This window comes from Elgaria multicarinata, chromosome 5 (assembly GCF_023053635.1).
Source record: "Elgaria multicarinata webbii isolate HBS135686 ecotype San Diego chromosome 5, rElgMul1.1.pri, whole genome shotgun sequence".
In the NCBI taxonomy this organism is placed as follows: domain Eukaryota; kingdom Metazoa; phylum Chordata; class Lepidosauria; order Squamata; family Anguidae; genus Elgaria; species Elgaria multicarinata.
In genome coordinates, this window is record NC_086175.1 from 132,825,819 (window position 1) to 132,847,650 (window position 21,832).

The 21,832-nt window shown below is 45.1% G+C and overlaps 1 protein-coding gene across 1 annotated transcript in view; it reads left to right on the plus strand.

Annotated features, from left to right (window-relative positions):
- The window catches only part of RNF169 (ring finger protein 169), a 28,161-nt gene extending 8,003 nt beyond the window's left edge, over nt 1-20,158 (plus strand). Inside the window, exons 2-6 of the mRNA XM_063127751.1 lie at nt 1,964-2,040; nt 5,370-5,513; nt 9,304-9,416; nt 10,774-10,870; nt 12,113-20,158. Coding sequence (XP_062983821.1) covers nt 1,964-2,040; nt 5,370-5,513; nt 9,304-9,416; nt 10,774-10,870; nt 12,113-13,315 — 1,634 coding nt within the window. The 3' untranslated portion in view covers nt 13,316-20,158. The remainder of the gene's footprint in view (nt 1-1,963; nt 2,041-5,369; nt 5,514-9,303; nt 9,417-10,773; nt 10,871-12,112) is intronic.
- The last annotated feature ends 1,674 nt before the right edge of the window (nt 20,159-21,832 follow it).

Sequence of the window (21,832 nt, forward strand, 5' to 3'; positions counted from 1 at the left end):
AGGCTCCTTCCAACTCTGCTGTTCTATGATTCTATGAACTCCCAAGAAACCCACCTCCCTGCCCTGTCCACAACCGGGATGAGCCAGATGTTCAAGGGAATAAAACACAGACATACATTTAGAGACCAAAGCAACTTTATTGCAATCACGAAAACTACCACATAAGGCCCTGGTCGGTAAAACAGCCCCTTTTAAAATGGGGAAGGGGAGAATAAGGGGGGGGGGGAAAGCTCTAATACTTAGCCATTACCCCAAGAAGCATTCATACGACCCCACACCCAGCCGAAGTCCGGCTGGCCTTCTCCAGAATACCCACACACGTTAAAACATAAAAAAACCATTTCTAAATCCAGGCAACCTCCGGACCTGACCTTCTCACTTGACATATGAACACACCTCCAAGGAAGATGGAGGGCTTTCTTCATGGAGCTTTTTATCTCATTTTGGGACCCCCTATCCCATGACCCTAACAAGCCAATCCGTGCTCTTCTCAGACGTTCGCCCACCCCCTCCCATAGGGGCCAGGCCACCTCTTTTTCCCACAGCTGAATCCCGTTAGTTTGTCCACCGCCCTGATAATCTCCAGGTGCCGGTGGGAGTTGGACTGGCTCAAGGCAGAGATGACCTTGGCTGGCAGCCACCAAAGCCTGGCACAGCCAGTTTGAGCAATAGACCATAGACCATACCTAAGGGCAGATCTTACAACCCTGTAGCAACAGCAAAGTTAAAGGTGCAGGTTTGCACCCCTGTCCTTCACAAAAGGAATCCACAACTTCTGGATTTACTGTCCTGTCCTTTTCGACATCATATCAGTGGCTCAGTTTAGACAACACGATTCTCAACGGTGGTTTTAGAGCTCCACAGTGGAGTTTTTACACCACCGTTGAGAAATGTGTTGTCTGGAGGGAAAACCCCACCACGCAGTGGAGGTTCTTTTGGGAAAACACTTCACGCTGAATATCCATGCTGTGCAGAGGAGAGTTCCTGCACAACTATTGTGTTGCATGTTGTGTGGAGGGCTCCATGGAGTTTCCCGTTGCCTTGAGTAGACTTTTCCCACTGGCTACAGAGTTCTCTGGCAAGAGCTGCGAAAGGAGCGAGTTCCTTCTAGGAGAGCCACCGGGATTGGGCTTTTTGCAGCATCAGGCGGACTGGGGAGGAGAGAGGGTGGAGGAACTGTCAATCAAACGTCTGCCTTTTACTTAACTCCATGGGATCCCACAGTCACACAACGGTGGAGTTAGAACATGTTGTGTGATGAGTATCCCCTGCAAACTCAACTGAGCCAGTAAGATGGTTTTCTCTGCACAAGTGATAAGATAGTCAGATGACTTTGTCTTGAATGCCTTTGTAAAACTTCTCTGGGTTCAGAAAGAGAAAAAAAATCCTGACCGTTAGAGCAGTACGACAATGGAATCAGTTACCTAGGGAGGTTGTGGGCTCTCCCACACTAGAGGCCTTCAAGAGGCAGCTGGTCAACCATCTGTCAGGGATGCTTTAGGGTGGATTCCTGCATTAAGCAGAGGGTTGGACTCGATGGCCTTGTAGGCCCCTTCCAACTCTGCTATTCTATGATTCTATGAAAGTGACTTGCCTGGACATGTGTTTTGCAGCAGAAGTGGGTGTGACTACTTCTAAGGCTGCTATTAGGCATTTTACCCCAGACTGCACAAGATCTATTTACGCTATGTGCTAAGGGTACTTTGTTGTTTTAGAATTTTGCATGTTGGTGAAAGCGACCATTGTCATACCTCTTGATTTTTGGTTTGAATTTTGTTTGAAAGACCAAGAGCTGTATTAGCGTGCAAATGCAAAGTGGGTGCATCTTCCTGTGGTGGGTACCTGTATAGGGAAATATGTGTTCCTAATGGTTAGTAATATCATATTCAGCTGCATTTCTGTAGTGCTCTTATAAGTGTTGAAAGTGCTAAACAATTTTTTGTTTTCCTTTTTCTGCCTACAGATTTCATATTCAGAGCACCCATCACATTAAGCAAACCTGGAGAGCTTCATGAGGAATATAAAAGCCACCTGCGAAAGGTTGTCCAAATATGAATGATTAACCTATTAAACTTGAGATAGCTCATCTCACAATAATTTCATAATTATCTATGATGTGTTTCTAACAGGTTAACCAAATCTGTATTTTTTTATATATAACTGTAAAACTAATCCAAAAATTTTCTATTCTAAAAATGAAACCTTCGTCTGGTTGTAAATATTACGATTATACCAGCAAGAATGAGTCTTTGGTAACTCTTGAGTTGTGTAAAATATAATGAGGAAGAGTGCACTTTTTTGGAGGGTGGGGGAGTCACATGATTAAATCGAGTCTTTCTGAGTATTTAAATCAAATTGATTTAGATCAAATCCACCCTGCCAGGATGTGAAAGATTCCAAGTTTCTGGATCTCCTTAAATGGGATTTGGGGGAGGGGGCTTCTAGGAATTCATCGAAAGAGCAGTTGGAAATTGCATTTCTTAGCCATCTCCCCTCTTTAAAATGCAGCAAGACTGTAAATGTTCCTGACAGGACTCCTCATTATTTCGTCTGCAGCAAATAGGTGGAGGAAACATTTCAGTTGTTTTTGGTGCTCTGACCATGCCACGTGTACAGTTTGGAGATGTGTTTTTGGTTCCCTTCCTGTTTTGGCCTGCTGGCCCTTCTCTTTTCCAGTTTTAACTTACTGGCAGAGTTTAGATGTGCTTCCTCCCAGGGTGTACAGTCCTTTTCTGAACCGCTTCTGGGGGATGGGGGAAGTAGGGCCTGGAACAGTTCTTAGTGCTCCGTTAATCTGCTCTAAAGGGAGCTGATTTTATTGCATTCCTATAGATTGTTTTGCTTTTTAAATTAAGTAAGCTGGTTTCGAAGGTTTTGCCAGAAAAGCAGTATAAAAATAACTTTAAATAAATATAAACCCACTCTTCAGTAAAATATTAAAGTAGTTCATCCCCAAAGAAGATTCCACAAAGGTGCAGTTCGTTGGTGGCCTTCATTTTGATTTGTTGTTTGATCAAGGCTTGTTTATTTATTTATTTTACAAAGGAATTGGGAGCAGTGGGCTGTGTGAGGGAGGTGGTGAAGGATTTATAGTAATTATCGTACAGATAATTCTCCAGACAGTAATCCTAGTTTATTCATAAAATCATAGACTAGGAGAGTTGGAAGGGGCCTACAAGGCCATCGAGTCCAACCCCCTGCTCAATGCAGGGATCCACCTTAAAGCATCCCTGACAGATGGCCGTCTGTTTGACCGTTTTCCCCTCTATTAGCAATTTTGGATTTATTTATTTATTTATTACATTTTTATACAGCCCAATAGCTGAAGCTCCCTGGGCGGTTCACAAGCATGTAAACATTCAGGGAAACTCCCACCTGTAGCAAAGGTGGCTTGTAGCTTTTTATAAGGATACTGTGTTTCTATGCTTTTTATGTTTTTAAACTTTGTATATTTGTTTTAATGTTTACTGTTTTTAACTTTTGTAAACCGCCCAGAGAGCTTCAGCTATGGAGCGGTATGTAAATGCAATAAATTCATAAAATAAATAAGTAGTCAGACAGGTTCATGTTGGAAAAGGCAATCCTTAATGTACCCTAGTCACAAACTGTTTAGGCTTTAAAGGTTAAGGCCAGCACTTTAAATTGGGCCTGGAAATAGACCAGGAGTCAGTGCAGTTGTTCTAGATCTGACAAGATGTGTTCCATGCCCACCCATCCTAATCTCAGTTAGTACAAAATGTAGCAGCTAGATTATTAACTACTGTTTTGGAGGGCAGCCTCGTGTGTAGCACACTGCAGTCATTTTATTTATTTAAGAATATTTTTTTGCCTGCTCATAAACTAGCAAAACCAAAGAGGTTCCTTACAGTTCAGGTGTACCTAACAGTTCAGGAGCTTGTAGCTCCATTTGTTACCTAAAAAAAGTAAAATAGTAAATTAAATTTGTAATAATTGTTTGAATACACTGTACTTTTAATATACCAAATGTAATAATTTTATGCCAAACCAACTTGGACATAATTACATTTTATGTTACTAAAGTAACAAAGTGACTTTCAATCTCTAAAAAGTGCTAATATTGCATTATTTCAATTTTTCCGAAAACTTCCGTTTCCCCCTGAAAATTTTACATCTCTACTCTCAAAATACTAGAACAAAGCTGATTGACGGGAGATCCAGGACAAATAAGAGGAAGGACTTTGTCACACAGTGCATAGTTAAAGTATGGAACTCACTACCACAAGATGTTGTGATGGCCACCAATCTGGATGGCTTTAAAAAGAGATTGGATAAATTCCTGGAGGCAAAGGCTATCCACGGCTACTAGCCCTGATGGTTGTATGCTATCTCCAGTATTTGAGGCAGTAAGCCTGTGTGCACCAGTTGCCGGGGAACATGGGTGGGAGGGTGCTGTTGCACCATGTCCTGCTTCGTTGGTCCCTGGCTGATGGCTGGTGGGCCCCAGTGTGAACAGAGTGCTGGACTAGATGGACTCTTGGTCTGATCCAGCCTGGTCTGAAGTTGGTCCCAAAGGTCATTAGTACTTGCCCACTGAAAGGACTTAATCATCTCTCACACTGCATAATGAATGAATAAAACTTTATTGAATAAGTCTTCCGACCATTTCAAAAGATCACGTCATCGTTAAAAACAGGCTTTAATTAAAATTTACAATTTAAAACAATATACAGTTCCTATATGATACATTATTTAAGACTAACAGTTAATAAAACTCCTTGTGTTGTGAGATTTAATAAAATCTACTTATCAGGCCATTTTTTAAATTCTTTTTTCCTTATGCTGGCTGCTTTAAGAGCAAAAAGGGCAACCCTCTGAGTCACGAAAAAATTAGAACCACGTAGGAGGAAGGACAATTTATCCTTCACTGTCCAGTTTCTCATGCATATTAAAAACATAGATAGATAGATTTCTCTACATTTTGAATGCAAACAACATTCAAGTAAATAATGAGCTAGATCTTCAATAGCAGGAATGCCACATATACATCATCTATCTTTCGATGGGATGCCCAGAAATCTACCCCGTAGCATCATTGTATCCATCAGCTCGAGACGAAGCCAAGTAAAGGCTACTCTATGAACCCGTTTCGTATCGAAGAACAGGTATTTTCCTTCTTTAAAATGGACTTTAGATGTTGCTAGCCATTTCATGACCCTTGTTCATGCTGCATAAGGAATTAAGTCTACCAGCACAAGAACAGAATAAGTCCTGGCTGCTTGGTGAAAGCAGAGAAGACTGGAGGGAACTCTCTGTTTACATGATTAGCAAAGAAGAATTCTTCCTTGAGCCCCCCTTTAGCTCCTTAACTCTGTCTACATGTAAAATTGCCTTCTTGTTTGTGTTTCTAGTTAAGGGATGAAAAATTGCAAGAAGAGAGAACCCCTGAGGATTTTATTCACAAGCTGATTGTAGAGGACACTGATGCGGGGAGGAGGAAAACAGAAGATCAGAAGAAGGAGGAGTCCCTAATAGTCAAAATGACTCAAGAATGTGTAAGTAACCGTTACTCTGTGCCAAATGTGTTTATCTTCCTGCCCCCCTGCTCTAAAATTTATACCTGGTCCTAGCCAGGATTTAGTCATATTTCATATGGTGGATGTAGGAAAAGAAATAAGGTTGCCTTTTAGAAAAAAGAAACCCAGCGTTTTGAATTCTCTTCCTCCTAGAATTAATATTGAACATGCTAGGGATTGCATTGAATTATGACGATGCGTCATCTTGTTCCGAGGTTTTATTTTCAGTGAGCACATCCCAACCCTATTCAGTGCAGTATTGTAGGAAAATCTGGGTCGAGACATGAACCCTGTTTCCTCTGGAACTGCCCTGCTCTCACTGCGGGAAGCTACAGATTTGGTTGGTCAGCCATGTCACAGGACAGTTTCTTCTGAGTTTGGACTGCCCTGGTTAGAAGCACTGAAATGAGGCTCCTTCTCCTCCTAGTTATGTGAATGTCCCTAAAGACAAATGGAACAGACAGAAGTAGAGGCCTGGATAGGGTGGGGGAGAACGATGGCCTGGCATCTATTGCAGTGCCAATTTGATGCTTTAGGCTGCAATCCCATAACTCCCTACCTTGGAAGAAGCCCTGTTGAACTTGGGGGGACGGGACATGCTGAGCGAAGGAAGATAGACGCTTTTGAACTGTGGTGTTGGAGGAAAATTCTGAGAGTGCCTTGGACTGCAAGAAGATCAAACCAGTCCGTACTCCAGGAAATAAAGCCAGACTGCTCACTTGAGGGAATGGTCTTAAAGGCAAAACTGAAGTACTTTGGCCACATAATGAGAAGACAGAACACCCTGGAGAAGATGCTGATGCTAGGGAAAGTGGAAGGCAAAAGGAAGAGGGGCCGACCAAGGACAAGATGGAGGGATGATATTCTAGAGGTGACAGACTTGACCTTGGGGGAGCTAGGGTGGCAACAGCCGACAGAAAGCTCTGGCGTGGGCTGGTCCATGAAGTCACGAAGAGTCGGAAACGACTGAACGAATAAACAACAATTTATTATTTATGTATTGCATTTAGATGGCTTTTTAACAAAGCCTTTAATGGTTGAATTCAAGTTTGCACATTGTTTTAACTGTTTTAATTGTTTTTATTGCTTTTAAATTATATACTGGTTTTAACTTGATTCATGGTTTAATTTGTTTTTTAGCTGTGTATATCTATTGTTTTACATTGTATGATTTTATCTGTACACCGCCCTGAGATCTTCGTGATATAGGGCGAGATACAAATGTTTTAAATAAATAAATATATATATCCTGCCTTTTTCCTCCAAGGAACCCAAGGCGGCATATATAATCCTCCTCTCGATTTTATTATTATTATTATTATTTATTTATATAGCACCATCGATGTACATGGTGCTGTACAGATAACACAGTAAATAGCAAGACCCTGCCGCATAGGCTTACAATCTAATAAAGTTGTAGTAAACAATAAGGAGGGAAAGAGAATGCAAACAGGCACAGGGAAGTGTAAACAGGCACCGGGAAGGGTGAAGCTAACAGTATAGAGTCAGAACAAGCTCAAAGTTTAAAAGCTATAGGGAAAAGAAAAGTTTTTAGCTGTGTTTTGAAAGCTGTGATTGAGTTGGTAGTTCTCAGGTGTTCTGGAAGAGCATTCCAGGCATGAGGGGCAGCAGAGGAAAATGGACGAAGCCGAGCAAGGGAAGTAGAGACCCTTGGGCAGGCAAGAAGCATGGCATCAGAGGAGCGAAGAGCACGAGCGGGGCAATAGTGTGAGATGAGAGAGGAGAGATAGGCAGGAGCTAGACCGTGAAAAGCTTTTTATCCTCACATTTTATCCTCACAACAACAACCCTGTGAGGTAGGTTGGGCTGAGAGTCTGTGATTGGCCCAAAGTCACCCAGGGAGTTTCCATGGCCGAGTGAGTGGGGATTAGAACCCGGATCTCCCAACTCCCAGCCCGACACTTGAGCCAATATACCACACTGGCTCTTTAGACATGTATAGGAGTTTGCTGTTAGTATCATGAAAGATTATAGTAGTTCCTGGAAGAAGCAAACTTTGAGCCTGGGATGAAATCCTGGCCTTCATTTACTTGGAGGTGAGCCCCCCCTTGATTTCAATAGGACCTATTTCCAAATATGTATCTTTAAGAGCACAGCTGTAGGGCAGCACCATAAGAAGCATTACCTGCACAAGCCCCTACTGTGCAGGGTCCGTGACTGGCACTAGGGGTAGAGATACGAAACAACCTCCTATAATAGGGATAAACGCCAAGTTCTACATCTAGGAAATAGAAACCAAAGGCACAGTTACAAGATGGGGGACACTTGGCTCAGCAATACTACAAACGAGAAGGATCTTGGAATTGTTGTAGATGACAAGCTGAATATGAGCCAACAGTGCGATATGGCTGCAAGAAAGGCCAATGCTATTTTGGGCTGCATTCATAGAAGTATAGCTTCCAAATCGCGTGAGGTACTGGTTCCTCTCTATTCGGCCCTGGTTAGGCCTCATCTAGAGTATTGCGTCCAGTTCTGGGCTCCACAATTCAAGAAGGACGCAGACAAGCTGGAGCGTGTTCAGAGGAGGGCAACCAGGATGATCAGGGGTCTGGAAAAAAAGCCCTATGAAGAGAGACTGAAAGAACTGGGCATGTTTAGCCTGGAGAAGAGGAGATTGAGGGGAGACATGATAGCACTCTTCAAATACTTAAAAGGTTGTCACACAGGGGAGGGCCAGGATCTCTTCTCGATCCTCCCAGAGTGCAGGACACGGAATAATGGGCTCAAGTTAAAGGAAGCCCGATTCCAGCTGGACATTAGGAAAACTTCCTGACTGTTAGAGCAGTACGACAATAGAATCAGTTACCTAGGGAGGTGGTGGGCTCTCCCACACTAGAGGCCTTCAAGAGGCAGCTGGACAACCCTCTGTCAGGGATGCTTTAGGGTGGATTCCTGCATTGAGCAGGGGGTTGGACTCCATGGCCTTGTAGGCCCCCTCCAACTCTGCTATTCTATGATTCTATGAGGATGTTGGTGAGTTACGGATTTCTGGGCCCAGTCGTACAACCTGGATTGGGCAGTCCTTTGCCCTTCCTGTTTCTCTTTCTTTCTTTCTTTCTTTCTTTCTTTCTTTCTTTCTTTCTTTTTTTAATTTTTTATTGAAAATATACAAGAGATGCAATAATAATAATCATATAAGATAAAGTAAAAAAATTCTGAGGTATATTACAAATGCAAATGTAAACATGGACGTTACATTAAAAGGAATGATTATGTTTTATGTAGACCAAATATTCCTGAATGGATGTGTGTCACTATCATTATTTATATATGTAATAAAGGTCCCCCGCTCGGCGGCAAACCTATCTGATTTTTTTTGTCCTTTTGCTATACATAACTTTTGAGTTAATTTTTCTATTAGTGCTACTTCTCATACCTTATTATACCATTTTAGTTATTGAAATTCCTTGTAGATCCTTCCAATATCTGGCTATCCTTCAACTTCCCTCTCTGTTTTCGGGGGTGGGGGGGAAGCCAAAACGGTTAAATACCTCTTCTTTTCTCAGCTGGACCCAGCTTTGCAATGTGTGATTTTAGTCCCTTAACTATGAAACTCCTGTCTCAAACCTGGTTAGAGCTAAAAAAAAAGAAGAAGAAAGAAAAATAGAAATGCTAGTGTGTTCAGTCCATATTCCATTGTTGCCACTCAAAACGCTGCGTGTGTGAAAACACTATCAGTCACAGCAAAGTACTGCCAGAGTGAATCTCTTCATAAACTGTCAGCTAATCTTTCCTTGATTAATTTCAGTTTCCTGAGCGGCTCTCTGATTCTGAGAATGAGGAACCGTTCCAGGGCAAATCTGCGCATCGGTCAGCTTTTGTCCCCAAGGGGAGCGCCTACTCAGTGGTGTCGCTGGCAGGGTGAGTCCTTTCTCTGACTCTGGCTTGGCTGAAGAGGAAAATGCCGGCTAAGGGAAGGAGGACAGGTGGGAAGATGAGCATGTGCAGGTGAACTCTAGAATGCGCCAAAGAGGTCCAGAATCTGTTCTGGGAATCAACTGCACATTGGGCCTGCATCTGTGGCGGGTGTGTAGGAGTAGATGCCGATCTGAAGCATAGACTGCAGGAATGAAGTTGTAGTGCCCAGCTTTTGTGAAGCGGTTGGGATGATGGCAGGGCTGCAGGAAGGATCAACTGAGCAGGATTTTTGTTCATTTGCTTTGAGATGTTTCTTGGCAACTGTGTGGACCGGAAACACTTAAAGAGTGGGGCTCTTAATCTGAAGACTTCCCAGCCTCTTCATGATCTTGGTTGGGGGTTTTCCATATGGCACAAACAAAGCTGCCATTTATTTTTCTCATGTATTTATTAGGGCTGTGTTCCGCTCTGATTCGGATTGCGAATGTGGAGCGACCCAATCCGCCTCCGCCAAAGGCGGATCCAAATCGGGTCGGGGGAGCTGCGGATCGAGGCAAAGCGGTTGGCCTCCGTCCGGAGCTCTGAATGCAGGTGAGGGGGGTTCACCTGGCGCCGCAGTCTGTGCGGGGACAGCGGAGGAGGGGGGCTTACCTGCCTCCGTTGCGGTCCGGCACAGGCCCTCAGTTGAAGCCTGTGCCGGACCGCGACGGAGACAGGTAAGTGGGGGGGGGGAGAGGGGGGCTTACCTGGCTCTGCCACCGCAGTCTGTGCGGCGGAGCCAGGTGAGGGGGGCTTATTTGGCCCCCATTTTACCCCCTTCCCCATTTACCTGCCTCCGCCGCCTGCCACGGAGGCAAATAAGTAGGGAAGGGGGGGCAAAATCTCGATCCGCTCCTCCAGATCTTGCTCCGCGGAGCGGGGGAGAGCCAGATTGACCCGAAGCGGATTGGCCTGATCCGAAAGTTGCGGATCGGGCCACGAAGCGGTTCGTGGGGTCTGTGCACAGCCCTAGTATTTATGCCACTTTCTGAGTATTTCATGTGCAAAGAAGTTCACTACATTAAAAGGAAAGTGCAATCGTTAACAACAATAAAAGCAATTAAACCTGATTTCTAGATATAAGGGTAAGGGTGGTTGAATCAGACCAGTATTGAGCGCAAAATGTGTCTCCCTGGAGATATACTGTGGGTTCGTGTCAGTGGTATCTCTCCCCCACCGCACCCACCTAGGTGTAGACATGGCACAGAGGACAAGCCGATGTTTAATGATAGCACTGCGTAGGCATCTTAACGGCTTAAATAAACTTATTCACATCTTGTGCTTTTTCCACTAAGCTTTTCTTTTCTTTTAATATTTGTAGAAACTTAAGCTCCAAAGTAGAAAGGAGCCAAAGTTGCAATGACACCCTTCGGGATCGATCCAAGAGCAGGCAAAGATCAGCTCCAGTCAGAACAAAGGTACCTTGTGACGCTTTTGAAAACGCAGTAGAAGCCCTAATAGGTTCTCATTGCCTGAAACTGTCCTGAGGCCTCCTGCGAAGAGTCTTTGCTTTGACGATGTGTCTGAGGCGGAGGGATGGTTTGTTACAACTGTGTGTCTTAGCAAATGCCTTTGCCTACTACTACTACTACTACTATTATTATTATTATTATTATTATTATTATTATTAATTTATTTATTTATATAGCACCATCAATGTACATGGTGCTGTACAGAGTAAAACAGTAAATAGCAAGGCCCTACCGCATAGGCTTACAATCTAATAAAATCAAAGTAAAACAATAAGGAGGGGAAGAGAATGCCAACAGGCACAGGGTAGGGTAAAACTAACAGTATAAAGTCCACACAACATCAAGTTTTAAAAGCTTTAGGAAAAAGAAAAGTTTTTAGTTGAGCTTTAAAAGCTGCGATTGAACTTGTAGTTCTCAAATGTTCTGGAAGAGCGTTCCAGGGCTCTGTGTGTCTCTGTGCTTTAATAATTGTGGCCTGCTGTCAAGTCTTCTCAAGTAGTTTATATCCCTGGAAGTTGGGGGAAACTCTAAATCTCCAAATCTGCCTTGATATAGAGACTTCTCCACCCCAAATTCAACAGCAGGCCTTGAGTGCATAGCTCGGCACCCTCTATTTGTTGAACGTTACAGGAAAGAGTGGCTACCTGGGAAAACCAGAGAGTTTTTTTCTGTTCGCCAATCTGTAACATGCATCCAGGTAACGTCACGTGGGCACACTCAACAAAGCTGAGCGAATTCTGACACCATTTGTGCCTCTGATTTTAAAAGCGCTTGTTGCCCAGGATCAGGGAACCTATGGCCTTCCGGATGCTGGAGTATAACCCCCACCGTCCCTGACCATTGGCCATGCTGGCTGTGGCCGATGAGAATGGGTGTCCAAAAACATCTGGAGGGCCATACATTTCCCTGCCCTGCTGTAACCTTTTAAATTCAGTCATGTTCTGGTTCGTGTCCATGAATCTGCACCTGACTGCTAAAATGTGCGGTTGTGTGGGTTGTTTGTTCTGGGCAAGGGAATAATTTGATTGCCAGATGTGCTTCTCAGTGCATGTCCATTAACTTGCATCTAGCCATCGTGAAAGAGCCGTGTTAAGTAACACAACCACATCATCGTCATCATCCTGAATTGAGCTGTCAGGTTCGGCACAGTACTGACTGTTCTGACTTATATAATTGTTTGTCTTTCAGGTAAACCTGTTGACCAGTGCATCCACTCCGCTTGTGGGAGTTCTCTCCTCGACCCAGAACAATCGCTGTCTCTCGGCCCCAGACTTGACATCAGATAAGCGCCTTGTTTTAAATGCTGCTGCTTCATTCTCCCTCCTCCAAAAGCCGGAGCGCTCCGTCAGTCCCGAGAGCAACGACAGCATCTCAGAAGAGCTCAATCACTTCAAACCGATCGTTTGCTCGCCGTGCACTCCTCCGAAACGGCTTCCCGATGGCCACGTTTTGAGCCCTTTAATTATCAAGTCTACTCCGAGGAATCTGACAAGGAGTCTGCAGAAGCCGACCACCTACGAAGCAAGCCCCAGGATTCTGAAAAAGTGGGAGCAAATATTCCAGGAACGCCAGATCAAAAAGACTCTTTCGAAAGCCACCCTGACGTCCCTAGCCCCGGAAATGGGGGACGATTTCCTGATTCCCAGCGTGAATTCACTCGTCAAAGAGACGCAGCAGATATCGAATGATCTGCTGCCCCCTGGCGCTGTCACCACGGCACAGGCAGAGTTAGACTGTTTCCCTTCCATCTGTCTAGCAAAGCTTGAAAGTTCCGGCAATGTTAAAAGGGAGGCAGTGGCTGCAGACGCTGGTCCAACAGTACCCGTGGCAAGACCCAACAAGAACGCTGTGAATGCCAGAATTTCTGAAGTCTCTGATACAAAATCAGCGTTGCGTCTGGCTGGCTCTTGCCTTAGCATTGATGCCAAAATGGTGGCCCGAAAAGTAATTCGAGCCAACTCCGCGTTCCCAGAGAACGGCACGCTAGGCCCTTCTGTCAAGGCAGCTGGAAGGAAGCAGTTTAAATATCTGAACGACAGCGAACTGCGCAACTTGCAGAACGGCGTCTGTCTTGAGAGAGCCGTCGCTGATGACCCCTCGTCTCTGAGGCGGGGGCGAAAGAGACAGTGCAAAATGAAGCACTTGGAACACAGCAGCTCTGCCAAGAGGCAGAGACCGGCAGGCTGTCACGGGGGGCTGGCTGTCTCCGACCCCCGGAGGAGGAGGAGGAGAAGCGAGATTGCGCAGAAGTTGAAGCAGGAGGAGGAGGACCGGCGGCTGGCCTTGCAGCTCCAGCGAAAATTTGATAGTGAGAACAGGACAGTGGCTAGGCGGGAAGGGCGGGTGGATCAGTATTTCTTGCGGTCAAAGAGCACTACAAGTGCGAAGTAGCACTTACTGAACAATGTTGCCTTTGCTCGATAATGTGAGGTTGATCAAAATAATCGGAGGAGCAGGAAGAGGAAGAGTGATCTTGTTCTCCTTCCTCTCCCCCACTCCGCTTGGCATTTCTTTTCGATGGTAAGATGAGGTAGGGCCAGTTCATGCTGGACCCCAGGGCCTCCCTACAGACGTAAAGCCTCACTCGACCCTCCTGGCTGGAGCCGCTTCTGAGATTACAAATCTCACTCGCAGGAGTGTGCCTGTAATTCGCTCTGATCACCAGGACGTCTGTTGCCGAGTCCCACTGGGATGCAGGCTGTTTTCAGGAGCCTCAGTTGAACCTGTGTCTGATTTATTAACAGGTGTGAGTAAGGTGTCTTTTGAAGATTGCCATTTTTGTCGTACACATATATTGCTGTGAGTGACCTTTTGTAACCTCAGGAGCAGCCTTAAGTTGAGACGTCAGCCAGTTGAGCTGTGGATGCACTGAAATGTTCTTAAATATACAACGTATTATTGAGCATTCAGACATATGGACAGCTGACCATCTGTGGGTGCTAGTTGTGCTACCTGTCTCATGCCAAGCACAGTCGGCTTGCCCAGTGAGTCCTCTGTTAGAGGACTGCATTTCCATGGATGGCTTTTTGAACTTAAGGCGCACGTGGGTTGAGTCAGACCAGCAGTGTGAAAATACAAGGCAACCCACTCTGTGGCGAGGCAGAATTGGAGGCACCTGGTTCTCTCTCTCGCCAGCATGGTGTTACACTGGTTACCCCAATCTTCTTCGTTGTGTTCATCGTGCAGGCTGGATGCTAGGGATAAAATCTGTGAGAGGAGGTGTCCGTGTGACACGTCAGAAGAGGAATGATGCTTAGAATCACACACACACACACACACACACGTCGTGTGAATGAGATGGCAGCGGAGTGCCTGGTAATTCCTCCAAACTCCCTTCAATATCTGGTTTTTAAGATTGTTGAGCGGAAAGGCTCTCCTGCAGGTTACTTAAACTACCCATTCACATTTTGAATCGGGAATGGGCTGTGGTGAATGGCCACCCCTAGACTGTCTACCTTCAACGTTTACATGGTGAACAGGTTACAGGTCCCCTCACATGGTAGTTTGCATATTAACAGTGTCTTGAGAAATGCTTGTTTCCTAGTGTTTGAAGGACATTGTTAGTTTTTGTGGTTTTACAGAATGGGTTTTCCCCCCCCACAAATCTGGAATTTGGAGTGGAAAAGTTGTCCCATGGCAATTCTTTAGAAGTTGCTGCTGCTTGGATCCGCCAGACGTACTCACTGCAGGAGCAGTGGACTAAGGTGTTCGTTTTTTAAAGCCCCTTTGAACCAAAAGTGGCACGACACATTGACATTGTGGGGCCTCCATGTTTGCTGCTAGTACAATTATGAAAAAGAAAAGCAGAAAGCTGCAAACCATGAAATAAATAGTCTCATCACCACCTAAAGAAAAAACATCCCAGTTCATTAAGGGGCAAATGAGCTCTTCCTCAAGGAACAAAGTCCTTTAATCTTTCAAAGCAGGCTGCAGTTCAAAAATATCCTAGCGTTTCAAGAATCACTTGTAGAATCAGGTTCCTGTGTTGAATTGGGGCAACCCCTTGACAAGTTGAAGAGGGGGCGGGGAAAGCACTTCTCAGGACTTCCCATTCATTGCGTTATAAATTCCCTGGGTATCACCACGAAAGACTCTCGTAATTCCCACTCTGCCTTGTGGTATTTCTGTGAGGATCCTGGCAACTTCCTCACTACAGCTGTTTGCTTGGAGGGGTGGCGCTTTTGCAGGCTGCACTGTAGCATCAGCTCTGACTTGCTTGAGCCAAGCAGACCTGGCACTTAAAAGTATTCTCTGAATCTCACCCAACTACTGGGTGGAGAGAAGTCCTGTTGCTGTCTGGTGCCCTGCGTTCAGGTGGTTTTTGAACTAATCAGGATTGCTTTCCCCATAACCAGGATTGGAACCAGTTTTGGTTTTATTTCTGCTGGTCCACTCCTTAGAAGTGCAAGGACCCAACATATTTACTCTGAAAGAATTCCCGTTGGTTTCCACGGAACTCACTGCCTAGCACATGTAGAGTTGCAGCCTCAAATGTTTTCTTGATTTGAATTGCATTTCTAAAAGGAATCCTGGACAGAATGCCTGTATCTAAATTGCAGTGTTTTGTTCCTCCTGAGAACTTGCATCAGTTCGTATTATTCTCAACATACATCAAATAACTGCTACTGCAAATCAAGGCCAGGCTATTTTGGCTGCCTTTTCACCTTTGTGCGTCAGCTAGAAGGCTATGGCCCGTTTGTAAGAAAAGGGAACAGAGCCAGGGGACGACAACTGACATTACGTTGGTGCAAAGGGCATCAAGGCCTGTCTAAAAGCAGTCTTTGATGGAAAGAATTGGAGTTCAGTTCAGTGCTTATTTCTACATAACCTCTGGAGAACAGAGAACGCATTTTAAGGGATCTAACACCTATGCATGTATGAGAGGAATTTTTTATGCCAAGTGACATTGGGATGAATTGATTATCGCGTCCTAATGGGAATTTAGGGTCATCCTGCTTGCAGAAGCATCCCTGGAAACGTTACGTGGGCATCTGATTTTGACCCCGTTCTTCCAGGCACATGTGGTCATGGTATCACTTGAGAGTCGTTCTGTGAATGCTCAGCATTGCATTAGATTTGGCTCTTAAGGCCCCATTAGGTCCAGCTCTTGATTTTGCCACCCGGGCCATGGCAGGAGATAAAAGCTGACACTTTTGCTTCTAGCAACGGAGCAACAGAGAGTATCACTCCACTGTAGCTCGCTACTGTTAAAAAAAGTGTAGGGGGTAGGCTCAGGTCTCTCAACATGTACATTTTTTTTTTATCAGTACACCTAAGCCATACATGTACATGATAAAGTGGGTGCAAGAAATATGGGTACACCTGTTGGGAAGCTGAGGTTATACATGCTTTAGTTGAACCAGGTTTGGTGCTGTGTGATATGGCTCTGGGTGAATGTTCATCCTAGGGACGTCTGCTGTGGGTAAACCCAACTCTTTTGGAGCGCTGTGGATTCTAGCAGTGCCGTCGGCTCTGCTCACATTTGCCAGCTAAACCGGGAGTTTGTTCCCCAAATCCGTGAACTTTTGTAGAGTTTGTTTTCCCCCTTTAAAAAGCAATTTAAGCAAATTACAGACGGAATTCACACCAATTATGGAAATTACAGCTGTATTTTGTGTAAATTCTGCCATTGTTAGCTGCAATTTGTGCGAATACCCATCATAATTTGCAGAAATTATGGTCGAAATTTGTGTAATTTGCCCAAATTGCACCAATATTTTTTTAAAAAAATCCGGAACTCTGTGAGCTGTCCCAGCTCAATGTAGATCAAGTGGGGCCAGCTTGTGAGAAAGCAAGCTGGAATCCGAGGGGGTCAAAGCTGACAAAAGTTCAATGACCTTCATCCTCTATACAGATTCCTCCAAAATCCCTACCTGTATAAGCGCTTGGAGGTTCAGAAGCAAAGCTTGGTTCACAGAGCCCTAAGCTGTATCTGCACTAGCTCTCTCTATCCAGGATGTACTGTGGAAACAGCTGGTTCAGTCCCTGCTTGGTCTTGAGGGAGCCAGTGCTGATAGCAGTACTTTATGGAAATGCCAAGATTTCATGAAAGGGGCAAAAAGGACTGTTCCAGCCATTCTATGGGAACAAATCCAGGTTTTCGACTGAGTGTAGGCTGAAAGCAAGGTGAAGCCGGTCTTGGTGTCCTGATGCAAGTCCTTACTTGCATTGTGATTGATTGCATGTGTGTGTGTCTGTTGGTCTCTCACTCATACTCACACACAGACTTAAAGTTAACTATGCACCTCAAAAACTGATGGGTGAGTTGACTCTTACCTTCCTTACCGGGATCCAAAGAGCTACTTTAGATGCACCCAGGGCCTTAGGGGTGCTTAACTCTGTGTGTGTGTGTGTGTGTTTCCTTTTAAAAGGTGGGTGCACACAGCCATATCAGAAACTAGTTATGAAATTCTGCAATTGCAAAAGGGCTTTCCCTGTAGCATTGGGAATGGGGGGCATTCTGATATTTGAGGAAAAGGTCCACCTTCCCTTAGGCCAGCCTTCCTCAACCTGGGGCGCTCCAGATGTGTTGGACTACAACTCCCAGAGAACGCATTTTAAGGGATCTAACACCTATGCATGTATGAGAGGAAATTTTTATGCCAAGTGACATTGGGATGAATTGATTATCGCGTCCTAATGGGAATTTAGGGTAGGGATATGCTCCGCTTCTAATCGGACCGGCGAATTAGAAGCGGAGCGGGGGGCTTCGCCTGCCCTTAAGGCGGAGGCGAAGAGGATTGGGGGGCCGGCGGAGCGTGGCAAAGAGGATCGAGGTGAAGGCCGATCCTTCGCCTCGATCCGGAGCTCCGCTGGAAAGGTAAGTGAGGTTTACTGGGCCCTGCCGCTGTCGCTGTCGCTGTCGCCCAGGGCCCGGTAACCCCCCCTCCTCTCCCTTACCTGCGTCCATCCACGGTCTGTCGGCTTCTTCAATTGAGCCCGTGGTTCAACCAGGAAGTTTAGGCCGCACTTGCGGGCTGGGGCATTCTGGGAGATGCAGTCCAACACATCTGGAGCGCCCCAGGTTGAGGAAGGCTGCCTTAGGCCAATGGAACTAATCCCACAATTTTGTGATGCAGGAACTGAATTGAAACACCTTAAGAAAGTGAATCTAAACTAGCAAGCAGCTTCAGTATGATGTTTCAAATACAGGCATTTAGGTACCTTTGTGGATCTGTGTGTGCACATTGAAAATATTAATGTCCCAAACTGCAGAGAAATGAAAGAAAATGGAGTGCTGGTGTGGGCCCAGTCTGAAGGCCAAATTAGACGTGAGAGAGAGAGAGAGAGAGAACTGCCACTTCCTTATAACATGAAGTTGCCACACAGTGGACCTCCCTGCCTTGCATCATCACCTAGAAGGGGTTGTGGAGATTCCAGCATGATGCCATCTCACAAGCAAGTGGGCGAAAGAGGGATCGAGAGGCCGCACCGTGCCTCTTACATTCTCTAGAATAGGACAGTTCAATACTGCAAGCTACTTGCAGAGTGTTTTTACTTCTGGTGCCAGTTGGCCAGTCCTGATGCCAAACGTGAAGACATTTGGACATATGGACCATAGTACAAGTCTGTACTTGGGTATACAGGCTGTTGAATGTATTCAGGCCCCCCCTCCCCGTGGTTAGACTTTGTATGGAAGCAGGGCCCTTAAAAATGCTCTTCCTTTTCTTTTCTTTTTTTATAAAGGCACTGGCGTTAGTCCGGGGGACATTTTTCAAACAATCCAGAAGGGTTGTCTTAACGTTGCCTGGGTAGTTGTCTACATAATAGCCTAAACAGTCATTTTCTGTTTCCCTTGCTCTTCTGTGGTCTGTTCTCAGCCTAACCCTTTCCTGCTGACTGATCAAACATGACATGGTTTCCTCAGAGACTAACCTATGCTCCCCCCCCCAATCAAGCTGAGCAGTCCAATCCATTCCCTTCTCACTGAAGTCGGGGGGAGCCTTGCCACCCATATCAGCGAATGCTACCTTTCTGCATATCGGTTCTTGTCTTCGTGAGACTCCTGCTTTTTCTTTAAAAAAAAAAAAAGGCTTCTGTTTATAGCCCTATTAGATGGCCAAGTGGGTTGCATTGCTTTATGGCACTTCCCTGGGTGCCGCAAAGGGGAGGGGTGGGAGAAGGGGTCCCCCCACACACACACACACAATAACTGAACAGAAGGGTGGGTTGGGGATTTTGACAGTAAACTGAATGATTACAACTGCCAAAGACACAATCTGACTCTGAAAATCCACTCTGATCCTCTTCTTTTATGGAAAAGGATGTATCGCAAGTTCTTCTTGGGTCAGTGAGCTCTGGATATCGGTAGAGAAATGAAGGGAAAAGTGCCAAAAGATTGGATTTTGTAAGATGATTGTAGCGCATTTTCTTATGTCACTGTCAGTGTTCTTTCCCTTCAAAGACATTGTGGGGCATGTCGTGGAGTACAGGTCGAACACGCACTTTGTTGCAGGGCTCTCGTTGAAAGCCAGGGAAGAGGAAAGTACAAGCCTTAAAGACTCTCTCGCGCATTGATTTCATTTTATTGTTTTAACAAAACTGGCCTTGGAGCATTGCTTCAACGGTTGCCTGCAATTCTTCCTGCTGGGTTTCTAGGATGATGCCGGCATCTTGGTTTTAACTCGACAGGTGGACAAGCAGCTCTTACCTTCAGGAAGATGCCGTCCAAACTCCGTTTCAGTTTTTGGAGAGAACGAGACGCAGTCTCTAAAAGTAACGTTCCTTGCCCAAGGTCCAGACGTGGATGTGAACGTCCCATCAAGATAACGACACTGGTCTGTGAGATCTTCTGTGCTGAATCCTCACAGAGAGGTCAAAACTGCACTGTGTCCCACTGAACTCTACAGCTGGCACCACCATCTTTCTAAATGTTGTGTAATAGGGAGTCCAACGGGAAACATCTTTCCTTCCCCAGCTACTTAAAAACACTGCAAGCAGGTATAGAGTTAGCTGTCCACTATGCAAACAAAAACCAAACCACCTTTTGGTTACAACTGAAGGGATTTCATGTGTGACACTTTTTTTCTGGTGTTTAACTGTCAGATGGTTTCAAGAAAAATGGATGTTTGCTGCATTTCTCTATTTCCCCTACCCCAACACCCATCCCGGTCTGCTTTAAATCATTTGTGCTCTGATGTGCATCTTCAGCTTGGTACTGCAAACCGGTGCAGTACAAGACAAAACATTTTTGAGATCACAACTGAATCACTGTGGCTTCATCAGATTTTTTTTTTTTTTATATAAAACAAATCTGTTTACCGAGAAATGAATTTGTGCGTGTCTTTGTGGGTAATGGTTCACGGGTTGCTCTGGCTGATTTTTTAAATTGTGGGAGAAGATTTTATTTATTTATTACATTTTTATACTGCCCAATAGCCGAAGCTCTCTGGGCGGTTCACAAAAAAGACCTGCTTTTAAGCCACTGCAGCTCTTTAAAAGATGTTCCATAGACCAGAGTAAGTGGATATCATTTAGCACAGCCCAAACGCAATGAAACTGTGCTGTATGTCATAAAAAAAAAATACTTACATATTCGATGAGCACCTCTAAAAATGGGATTGCAGAGTTCACCAAAAATGGGATATGTAAGAGAAGATCAATTTTGTGACTATGCCGCAGCTTCACCAACCTGGTGCCCTCCAGATGTGGCTGGGAATGATGGGAGTTGCCGTCCTACACATCTGGAGGGGCCCTGGTTGGGGAAGGCTCCTGTGCAGTTACAACTCAACTTGGTTAATACCTCGTCTGTAGTGATCATATAAATTGGGAGACGCAAGTCGTAACACAGCTTTCATGCTAATCTAGCAGTCGTGATTTTAATAGTACTTTAGAGAAACTTTATTTTATGCTTTCACCCATTTGCGATTGTAAACCTAGAAGTTGCCAAGGGGCTGTGTGCACTCAGTAACTTATCTGTGATTTTTTAAAAAAAGCCGGTTCCCAATATCTCAGCCCATGGTACTGTAACGAAGACCCAGAACCCAGGGCAAGCCTATGCAGAGTTGGCTCGGCTCTCGGTGGGTCTTACTGGAACAAAGTTAAATATATTTTAATCTGGGGTGGTAGAGTGCTTCTCCAGACAATGGGATTGACAGGGAGGAAGGCGGAGCTCCTTCAGTGTGTGTTTTTATGTTCACCTATGATAGGTATTCACACATGCAGGTGAAAGCCAAGGGTTGTGGCTCAGCCTGTTCAGTGTTCGGACGCACAGCAGCTGTGCCTGAGCCAGGGAGCTTTGTGGGGAAAGGAATGAAACGCTCTTTCCCACCTAGCCTGGTGAAGTATGGGGACTCTTAAGATGGTCCTAGGCATGCAAGCTGAATTGAGGTGATCATTGCTCTGGCTTCTCTCCTTGCTGCAGTACTAAGCTGTCAGCCGCTCACCTTCCGAAGTAGTTACTTTGGATCAAATTGTCTAAGGCAGAACATGGGCTTCAGCTGGCATTGTCAATGGGAGAAGTTCCTAGAACTGCAGTTGCAAAGACCACTGAGTTGCCCTCTGACGATATACCAGCGTGGGTGGGAGTAATTTTTGAACGTTTTCCAGAAGTCGTGAAGAGTTGTGCAAAGATATAATTCTTCCTGCTAAAGGGTAGGAGCGAGTCATTTAATTACTTGCTTTGAGATGCTTTAAGGCATGCTCTAAAGCTAAATCTGAAGTTGAGCTTGGCCGTTAAAGTTAGGAGTGGGCACTGTTCAATTCAAATCCTGCAAAAATGTAACATGAAGCGCAGAATTTTTCCAGTAGAAGCCAGGCTTCAGAGTTCTGTGAGAGGCAAGGCCTAGCCGTGCACCAATTCTGTACGTTCAACCCAGTTTACTTTTGAACTGGGGCTATTCGTACATGTACACACACACCTTTGTCCCAATTCTTCCTGCCTGTAATTCTTCCTAGGCTGTGGAGAAG